Genomic DNA, 10,628 nt, shown 5'->3' on the forward strand with positions numbered 1-10,628 from the left:
TATATATATATATCTCATTCCTTTTTGTATGTGAACATAATCAGATTGCATATTAGTTTCAGCAAATGCACCTCTTATCATGGGATTGTCAGGCATTAGTCCAAACAACAATGCTAATCCTGAACTTTCCTCTTTAAAGCCAGTCAAATGGGAAATCCCAAAATGACATCAGTGCCTGCACAGGACACAAAGCTGAAACATAACAAGGATAAGGAAAAAGTCTGTTGTATGGAATTGTTACACAATCAGCTTAAACATCAATCAGAGCAAATTATTTTGAGAGGAGATTAAATAGTTTGGTTCAGAGCAGAGGTGGACATTGGCTTGCTCATCTAAATCCACTTGTTTGTTGGCAGGAGACAGTAAAGATGTGCAATTCTGTGATACACAAGCATGAGTGAAAGGCGTATATGTGCATCATGAAAGCATGTTTACGCTTTAATCTAGTGGGAGGAGTTGTGTTTGAAAATTTAGAAGTAAAGAGCTTCTAGAAAAAGCTCTGAATTTAATCTTAGATAAGTGGAGGTGACGCTTTCAGAGGTGGGCTGTATACCCACTCAACCATTTCTGAATACTTGTGCTGATGATTCATCTCGACTGTGTCCTTCACAGGCCGCGAGCCCACACTGGCCCCCTGCACACTGGAGGAGTTTAAATGCACCAACGGACACTGCGTGCCCCTGCAATACGTGTGTGACCACAATGACAACTGTGGAGACCGCACAGACGAAATGGGCTGCAGTAAGTGCCACAACAAAAGACTTCTTCAGCTTCCTGGCAGGAGGACAGCATCGTCTTTTCACTTTAACTCAATGGCTGGAATTAAATGTTCCTGGGAAAAAACAGCATGAATCCTTTAGGACGAGTGATGATGGTGTTTTCACGGAGCTTTAATAAAAGATTTACGGTGTTTTGGTTCAGGCAGAAAAACGAATCCAAGCATTATATTGACCAAAACAAAAACAAATGTATTGTGCAATCAGTAGGAAATATGGCATGGATCTATGCATAATATTACATAATTGAGATTATGTGCTCTTCTACAGAAAGAGGAGATATATTCTCATAATCAGAGAGAATTATAGGATAACAGTATTATAACTGTTGTCAAATTAATGAGATTTTTGCACAGCACAAATATAGATAATTACTTTAATATTCTAATGAAATTTGCCACCCAGGACATAATAAAAATCATCTGGTCTTTACTGGGTCCTAAAATAACTTAAACATAACCAGACATGAACATCAACATGACATGGTCTCATTATTTATTTAGCAAAGGTTAAGCTAAAGAAGCAGTAAGAACTAAAGGCCATCATTTAACAGCTTTTAGACCCACTTTTATCAGCAATAATAATCATTTTCTGTATGAGTTTATTAGTCTTTCACGCCACTGTGGAATTTTGTCCCACTCTTCGTTACAACATTGCTTCCCTTCATTGAGGTTTGTGGGCATTTGTTGATGCACAGCTATCTTAAGGTCCCACCACAGGATGTCAAACTGGCTGGACTTTGGAGTCTTTTCTTTTTCAGCCATTCTGTTGTAGATTTGCTTCATATCATTGTCCTGTTACACAACCCAATTTCAGCCAAGCTTTATCTGTCAGACAGAGGAGTTTGTGGCTCAATGACTGCAACATGCCCAGGTTGTGTGGCTGCAAAATGAGCCCAGATCATGACCTCTCCACCACCGTGTTTAACAGCTGATATGCTGTGTTTGTTTGTCCATGGAAAAACATCTTGTATGTCAAAAGGACATTGTTCCTGAAATCTTGTAGTTTATTCAGTTGTAACTTTGCAAACTTGCAATGTCCTTTTTGTAGAGGAGACTGTTTTTCGCGGACTTCCATAGAAGACATACTTGTTCAGTCTGTTTCTAATTGTGCTGTCATGAACTTTAACATTTAACGTGTTAACTGAGGCCTGGAAAGTCTGAGAGGAACCTCTTGGGTTCTTTTGTAGTTTCTCTGAGCACTGCAAAGTCTGACCTTGGGGTGAATTTCCTAGGATGTCACCCTCTTAAAACACTGGCAACTGTTTTGAATCTTACTTACTGTAGGATGATGACTTCAGATTATTTGGAGTGGGCTCTTTTAGTGCTTTTTTTAGATTGACGGGCAGCAGCAGTTCCTACTCTGAGCTGATGTCTTTCTTCCTAGCAGTGCTCCCAGCCAGTAAACTGTAAAAACATCTGCTTCTATCGAGGTGCTTACACATATGTTCAGTGATGGTGAATACATTTAACCAGATTACTGGGTTATATCTGAATTAATCTGCCTGTGTAAACTAAGCCTATAAGTAGCTCTTGCGTGTGGCTCAAAAGCTGTTTTTTGCACGTTGTCTGTCCTCCAGATTTTGGCCTCGATCGCAACTGTGACGAGAATCTGTGCCAGCATGAGTGCACGAACCTCGATGGCACAGGCTTCATCTGCTCCTGCAGGCCCGGATACACAGTGGACCCAGACAGCACCTACACCTGCCTGGGTACACACACTCATACATACATGTTTATGATAAATATACATGTCTAGTTAAATATCTGTTGGGTAAAACCCACACTCCTTCTGATCCTGGCTGGTGATTTTTTTCAGACATCAATGAGTGCGAGGTGTACAGCACCTGTCCTCAGGTCTGTAAGAACACCAAAGGCAGCTACGACTGTGAGTGTGCCCCCGGCTACAGGAAAGTGGGCAATGGCAAAATGTGCGAGGCTGTGGGTAAGAAACCGCTGGGTTTTCTTTGGAGCTGAGAAGACTTCACAGCTACTGAAATATATTTTTGGCCTCATTACAGTCTTCTTTCTCATCTAAGTGTGAAAAACAGATTCATCAATGATTTAATGGTGGGTCTAGTTAGCAGGCATGCCTTTTCTCTTGCTAGATTTGAAACAGCAAGAATGCTGTTGTAAGTAATAACTGTTGTTTCTATTGCTGTTAAAAACTACCTACATCATTTATACATTTCATATATTTTACAATGTATATTTTATAAAAAGACAAGTAGATGCAGGCCATACTGATTATTTTATTGGTGGAGAGACTCTTAGAAACTCTTAAAGACCTCAGAGACCAGCCTGTGCACCTTAATGAAATGTCTTTAAACAATAAGAATACACTTTTGATTGGTTTTTATATTTTTCAGTAACAAAAACATGTAAACATGTATGTGTGTGTCCAACAGGAGCAGCTCCCATGCTGCTTCTACCGGAGAACATTCGTATCCGGAGGTTCAACCTGCAGACAGAGGGCTACCATGACTTCATCGAAGAACAGGAGCACATCATGGCTCTGGACTACGACTGGGACCACAACAACACAGGATTCAGTAAGATATCCATTGATTAACATCAGTGCTGTGTGATACTATCGATCTGATACCAAGTAAATAAAGTGCCAGTATTGATGATATCAATACTTTTGACCTATAAAGACAACTTGTGTTAGTATTCAGGTCAGTATTAGCATTGGTATCGATAGTTTGACCATAATTAAGACTACCTACTATAAAAACCACATAGTACACCTGGGTGCACACAAATTACACCAACAACAAATGTGTTTTGTCAGGTATGGTGTATTTCACTGTTGCTGGTAAAGACGCTATGCCAGGCGCCATAAAGAGAGCATACATACCATCAGTGGACGATGGCAGTAATAACATCGGTGCTGCTGTTGATCTCGGCGTCAAATACATCACCAGCCCAGACGGCATCGCTGTGGATTGGGTCGCCAGGTGAGTTTACCTGATTACAGTGGTTCAGTGCTCTAATGCCTTAATCCTAATCCAAATTTATTAAAATATATTTTATTTACATTAAAGTTTTAGGGGGTTTGCCCATAAAGCGCCAGAATGTTTTTCAGCTCTCTGATAATTTTGTTCCTTTTTTAAGAAACCTTTACTGGGCAGACTCCAAGCTGCAGAGGTTAGAAGTGGCCTTCTTGGATGGACGCTACAGGAAGCACCTTGTCAAGACTGACCTGGGTCACCCATCTGCTGTGGCTGTGAACCCACGACTGGGGTAAGATTGCACCTGTGTTTAGATTTTCTAAACACAGGCACACAGTCTGTTAATTTATATATCAAGCACAAAAACATAAGAGAGGAGCTCCCAGAAACACACATGAGTCAGTGCATATACAACAGGGTCACATAAAATCACAGAGTTCTCACCTCTTACACGCTAAATAACGACAGTATCTTTTATGCCAGAACCCAGTTTGCACTGGCCCATATTAGATGTTATTAGCGATTCAATGATATACCTTCAAGAGCAACATATGAAGACTGTACAAATATGAAACATCACAGGACTTCTGTGTTTGCCAAGATGACTGTGATTTTGTATTTGTGGACATAAGCAGAGATATCAGCTGATATGGTGGAGGTGGAGGGTCAACTTAGCAACTTAGCATAGGGGGGGACTGGTTAGAAACCCTGCATCAGTATCAGTGTTGGCCAAGATTTTCAAAATACTTGTAGTTTCAGAATTTGTAGCTGTCCTGGGAAATCTCAATGAAACGGTCTTAATGAGCCGTTATTTCATGTCCATCATGTTGCTGCAGGATGCTGTACTGGGCAGATCGTGGGACCACAGCCAAAATTGAGTGTTCCTGGCTTGATGGTCAGGAGAGAAAAGTTCTTGTGTCTGATGGTCTTGGGTGGCCCACTGGCTTGTCAGTCGACTTCACCAACAATGACAGAATCTACTGGTCAGACTCCAAGGAGAGCCGCATAGAGTCTATTCTGCCATCAGGAGAGCAGCGTAAAACGGCCGTGTACATAGGTGATCCTAATTTCCTAATCCATCGTTCATATTCCAAACGGTTGCTGTTACTGGAGCTGAGTAAAACTATTCAAACATTTCTGCATCTCTCCCAGATGTAAGGAACCCCTTCAGTGTGAGTGTATTCGAAGACCATGTTTACTGGAGCACTCAGGAAAAGGGCGAGGTGTTTCGACAGGACAAGTTTGGCCAGGGTGACAAGATCAAGCTGCTGACTGCTGGACCCTGGCTCACCCAGGTCTCTGTGTACCAGCAGCAGAGATACAACACCATAGCCAGTAAGCTGCACACTCTCTCACATGTCCACAAATTGTGCATGCAGGGTTTGTTTGTTTACAGTGTGCAAAGCCTCTTCATTTGTATCCATTTTATTTCTGTGTGATATTACGTTAATAGTCCATTAAACGTCGTGAACATTGAGTGCTTTGACCCACAAGAGCTCTTTTATGTTTTTTTGTGTGTTCAGCATTAGCAGTAATGTGCAGGAAAGTGGAAGAAGGCAACCATGAATAACAGAGGAACACATTATTATTCTATTAGCCACAACTGTAAAGAGAGGAGATTGCCTGGACAATGATGGTGATGATGATGAAACATGAAATATATGTTATTTATTTGTTTTTGCAGTGAAGAATCCATGCAAGGGAACCTGCAGCCACCTGTGTTTGCTCCGACCGGGAGGGTACAGCTGTGCCTGCCCCGAGGGCACCAGCTTCATCCCAGGCAGTAAAACTGAATGTGATGCAGGTGAGAAGAGGAGTTTTTTTTTTTTAATTTCCTCTGTTCTTTTTAATAAAATAGTAGGCATCATGTCTTAGCTGGGAGTGCCAGCAGCTCAAGAGACAGATCATCTGTCAGTCGGAAGGTTGGCGGTAAGATTCCTGCCTTTTTTTGTCGAAGTATCGTAGGGCAAGGCACTGAGTCCTGAGTTAAAAGTTCTTAGGCATAGGAAAAAGAACTTGTGTGATTGGATGACTGAGTTCTTAGACTGCTCAAATTAAGTAGAAAAGGATTAGAAGTATTAATGCATCAATTCATCATCAGTTGTTTGTTTTTTTTATTCTGTGATCTTTCCTGCAGCAATATTGACAACCTTTTATCACTTTCACTGTTACCTACACAGCATCAAATTAACACAGAGTTCAGTGAAGCTGGTGGGACTAAATAGAATAGATTAAATAGATTTAGTAAACATGTGTACTGTCATAAAATCAAGGGCAGTGTTAACTCAGGCAGGCTGTGAAGTCGAGCTCAACCTCATTCGCAGCAGATCAGCCAATTTCTGCTGGGGTTCACATCAGCTGGTAGCTAATAGTGAGGATAATATTATTTCACCATATTAATCTGGCATTTTTACTGTAAATGTATTCAGACTTTTATTTTGTGACATTACTGTAACACGTCCCTCCACAGCATGTCTTTTATCCTGTCTTCCTTCTCACTTCCTGTTAAAAGGGAGTTTTTCCTTCCCACCGTTGCCAAAGTGCTTGCTCATAGGAGGTCGTATCCTTGTTGGGTTTTCTTTGTATGTATTATTGTAGAGTCCACCTTACAATATAAAGAGCCTTGATGTGAGTGTTGTTGTGATTCAGCACTGTATAAATAAATTTGATTTGAATTGAATTTTTATATTAGTGTTACATGAACTGAAATTTTGAGCAGGTGTGAGAGACCAACAGTAAATGGGAGAAAGGATAAAGGCCACTGTTCTGCCTGGTTCTGCTTGTAGTTTCTTCCCACTGTCACCAAGTGTTTGCTTAGAAGGGATTGTGGCTTGGGGCTTCTTTCTAATATTGTAGTCTTTACCTTACAATATAAAGCACCTTGAAGGGCCTGTTTTTTGAATTATTGTTACATAAATAACTAAATAAAGTGACTAAATTAAGCTAGACCGTATCATCAGTACTGATGTCTCAGTAATGATTGTTTTCCTGCCATAGCACAGTAAAAACCTCTCAATGTTATGATTGTTCAGGGTTTGATCCACCACCCACCATGCCGCCTCCCTGCCAGTGTCAAAACGGAGGCACCTGCTACTTTGATGACAACAAGGCTCTCTGCATGTAAGATTGTCTTTCCTTTTTTTCCCTGCCAGCTGTCAAAATAAAACATTGGATTAAATTGCTGTGTTAATGCTGGTGTTAATGTAATGTCAGTGAGATAAAGTTAAACCATTGGCAGTGTTGGAACTGTTATGTTTGTGGTTTGCTTTTTGTACAGATGTCCTTCAGAATGGAAAGGAGATTTCTGCGAGATAAGCGTGTTCCATGTGATTGCATCGTCAGGTATGTTTGATTGTAATTAAAGAAAAATAAGATAATAACAAAATAAAAATGTCCTTCTAATTCTAACGAGCTTCTTCATACGTCACTTCTTGCCTGCTTGCCTGCCTCTGTCCCTCCCTGGCAGTTGGAATAGCCATCGGGGTAACGGTGGCGGTTGTGGCTCTGCTGGTTGCTCTGGTCTATGCTGCCAAGAAGAAGTCGAATCTGGCCGAGAGTTTGCGGAACAACTTGCCAAGCATGCCCAAAATGCCCAGTATGCCATCAATGGCTAATTTTCCAAACTTCAGGTAAGATCGGAAAAGTCAGAAATTAATGAAGTGTAACATTCAAACACTAAAACTGATTTTGTGTTCAGGAATGAAAGTAAAAAAAACCTCTAATCTGACATCTTAATCAAAAAAAATAATATGGTTTATAATTTTTTTCTGCTTTTTGGGGGGGAGAAACAATACAATTGAAAATTCACAGCTAAAAACAAAACCTATTTTGGTATCATTTTAATCAGAACTTGTGCATACTGGTGGATTAACTGTTACATAAACATTAAAAAATATATATTTGGTAATTACCGGTACTGTTAATTTTGAGCACCAGTTCCACAAACCTTACACTGCGTGATGGTCTAACAATGAGATTTAATAATGAGGAAATTCATAAGTAAACTTAAAATCAAATGGGAAAGTAAATAAACAGTAAAATCACAACAATGATAAATCCACACTTTTTTTTTACAAAATTTTATTACAAATATTAAAATAATAAGAATAAGAATTCATATTTCATTTTGATATATTTTAACATTTTTATTCAATATTCAATAGCACTCTGAATAAAAATGAATATAAAAGCAGATCCATTCATTATATTTAAAGGTTGTTGACAGAGCATTATCAGAACATGCTAGTATGATATTTACATCCAAATAATAATACTTTGCAGGAATGGTTCAACCCAAAATGGCATGAAAAGAGAAGACAATGAAGGCCTGCAGAATGGAGAGGCGGTCAGTAGCAAAACAAAATATATTCGTTAACTGTTTAAAAATGCTTTGTGAGATTTAATACAGATTATACTTTCTTATCCTGTCTATGGTGATCCATAACGCTAATGTGTGCTGTGTGATGTCAGGTCCCCTGTACGTCCGTATTCACGGTGGAGACATCAGGGAAGAATTTTGAGAACCCAGCGTATGAAGGTGGAGAACCGCTATCCTCCAACAACTTGCCTAAAGCCACCTCCGCTCCTATGGCAACAAATGAGGTGAGTAAACAACAACACTGCTCTCCTGTGGACTTTGATTCCTCTCTATTTCTTTTTTTATTTCATGTCTGCGTCTAACAATTCCCCTATGAATTATGCTCTTGTGCTCAGACTTTGTGTATAAATTACATTTCAAGGCTTTAATATGAACGTAGTGCAAATCTTGTATGTGCTGTTTATTGTGTTACGTAACTGCATGAAAAAAGTAAAGTACCTTTCCTCAGCATCATATTCTTGTATTAAAACACTGCTCTGTGATCTGGTGGGTTTTATATTTTGATGAGCTCGGTCTCATGACCCTATTTTTTTTCCTCCCTCAGGAGTTTGTTGAGAATCCCTTATATGGGAAAGAGGCTCAAGCTGTGATTGAACACATAGGAAGTGATTCCAAGCCTGAAGTTTCCATCGAGGTTGCCATCACATTCATCACAAATCTTCGCAGATTAGTTTCATTTGAGCGAGTCGTAACACATTGAACCCTTACAAAAATTGCTTTCAAATCTCGCTCTGATAGTCTTATTTGTTTTATTGTGTGGTGATCATTTATTTGTTTATTTAATTCTCTAAACTTCTTCTACTTCTTGCATTTTTTAGGAGGATTTTGGGATCCCAGCATATGGCTCTGGCGTACCAGCTGTTTCGAGCACGCAGGTATCCACAAAGACAGATGTCAGAATAGTATTCAAGCATTAGAAGCTGAAAGCAAATAATGACGGGATCTGAATCTGCAATCATCTGCATACACATGGGCCTGCTTTTAAAAAAAAATTCCTTTGCATATGTTTCAGCCAAATGGAGATGAGAGTTCTGCATCTTTCCAAAACCCTGCATACACGGTGAGCACAGGATGCACAAAGGGTGAATGTGGGCATTTTAGCTTTTATTTGATGGGACAGTTGAGAGAGATTAGACAGGATAGCACACAAACCCAGGACACTGCATCACCTTTAGTACTTAGTGGGAGCTATAATACTGTAATGGAAAACCAGTCGATCCAAGTCAACTTGATCCGAGTAGGTACTAATGGTAAACGGGCTTTAGTGAGCTGTATGTTTATGCTTCAAGTAAAAAGCTGCAGTCTAAATGACAGACATTACGTTTTTTTTTTTTTGTTGCTGTTGTTTCTGTGATTAAAAATTGTGATTAAAAATTTGGGTACTTGAAATGTAATTTCTCCATTTAAAATAATCATTTTGATCTTCCAGGAGGACCCGTAACACATTACCGATTCTGAGACTAGACTGGACCTTGTTTCAGGACTAAAACCCTCACTTGCTTCTGTAAAACAGCGGCATCGTTTCAACAAACTCAACAAATCAGAGAAAGTCAAAAACTAACCGGCTTTAAATTCATGGTAGCTATTTGTGTAAAAAAATAAATAAATAAAAAAGCACTATTAAAAACATGATTTAATATAACTGATAAGAAACTTGTTCAATGATTTTTAAAAAACTCAGTAAAAACTTATATTATATTAATAATTAAAAGTTTGTATTTCTTTTTGTAAATTGTGAGAAAGTTATGTAATAAAACTGCCATTATCATCAGTGTGTGTTTTCAGTACTTGCTCCATTCTGGATGCACAGTATGCTTTTCTCTGGCAATTATATCACAAGAGGATCCCGCTGGTGTTATCCGCTCCCTCATCTCCAACAGAACTCCGTTTCCCAGCTACTGTATCTGGCCCAGTGAACCAGGATGAAACGCTTTGTCATCTCTTTAATCAAAGAGACAGTTTTGAGAGTGATGACAGAGCAACTGTGATAACTCTGCTCGTCTTCTCCCCCACTGTCATGAGTGTCTGAACACATCAAGGTCTATGAGCTTGCAACAACTAGGCCGGCCACATGAGCACTGGGACAAAAGAAAAGTGAAAGAGAGGGGAAAACAAGTGGGCAGAAAGAGTGGAGAACAGAGAAAGCACAATGGGGAGGTACGAACAGAGAGCTGTGACCAGTGTGTTTGTGATGATTCACAATCCCTGTTTTCATAATACTGATTCCCCACAAGGCATCTGCCAGAGTCAGCCAAAGTGTGTAGTCTGTACTGCTCAGTGAGAGACGGAGGCACAGAGGGAGGGGATGAATAGCTATGGATGGAGGGGCAAACCAAAGGGGCATGCAGCTAACAGCATGTGTGCAAACAGTGCTGCCTTCATGGGCTGTCAGAAATAATAAACCCACTTGTGGTAAATAGCAAGAAAGAAGTTGGTGTGTAAAATTGAAACAAAAACCATTTAAAAGGGAGTTTGTTGATTTTGTCTGTTTTTCCTGTTGGACTGAGGTGAAAATTCCATT

At 39.7% G+C, this 10,628-nt stretch overlaps 1 protein-coding gene across 1 annotated transcript in view; it reads left to right on the forward strand.

The window, feature by feature from the left end:
• lrp2b (low density lipoprotein receptor-related protein 2b) overlaps positions 1-9,789 on the forward strand; it is a 41,359-nt gene extending 31,570 nt beyond the window's left edge. Inside the window, exons 64-79 of the mRNA XM_005753510.1 lie at positions 613-741; positions 2,356-2,487; positions 2,595-2,720; positions 3,184-3,327; positions 3,570-3,735; positions 3,893-4,021; positions 4,566-4,786; positions 4,882-5,064; positions 5,414-5,533; positions 7,196-7,358; positions 8,011-8,074; positions 8,200-8,331; positions 8,652-8,741; positions 8,926-8,982; positions 9,120-9,167; positions 9,537-9,789. Coding sequence (XP_005753567.1) covers positions 613-741; positions 2,356-2,487; positions 2,595-2,720; positions 3,184-3,327; positions 3,570-3,735; positions 3,893-4,021; positions 4,566-4,786; positions 4,882-5,064; positions 5,414-5,533; positions 7,196-7,358; positions 8,011-8,074; positions 8,200-8,331; positions 8,652-8,741; positions 8,926-8,982; positions 9,120-9,167; positions 9,537-9,548 — 1,916 coding nt within the window. The 3' untranslated portion in view covers positions 9,549-9,789. The remainder of the gene's footprint in view (positions 1-612; positions 742-2,355; positions 2,488-2,594; positions 2,721-3,183; positions 3,328-3,569; positions 3,736-3,892; positions 4,022-4,565; positions 4,787-4,881; positions 5,065-5,413; positions 5,534-7,195; positions 7,359-8,010; positions 8,075-8,199; positions 8,332-8,651; positions 8,742-8,925; positions 8,983-9,119; positions 9,168-9,536) is intronic.
• The last annotated feature ends 839 nt before the right edge of the window (positions 9,790-10,628 follow it).

The sequence above is a fragment of the Pundamilia nyererei genome, unplaced genomic scaffold (genome assembly GCF_000239375.1).
Source record: "Pundamilia nyererei isolate P.nyererei 1_Seehausen unplaced genomic scaffold, PunNye1.0 scaffold00435, whole genome shotgun sequence".
NCBI classification, from domain to species: Eukaryota; Metazoa; Chordata; class Actinopteri; order Cichliformes; family Cichlidae; genus Pundamilia; species Pundamilia nyererei.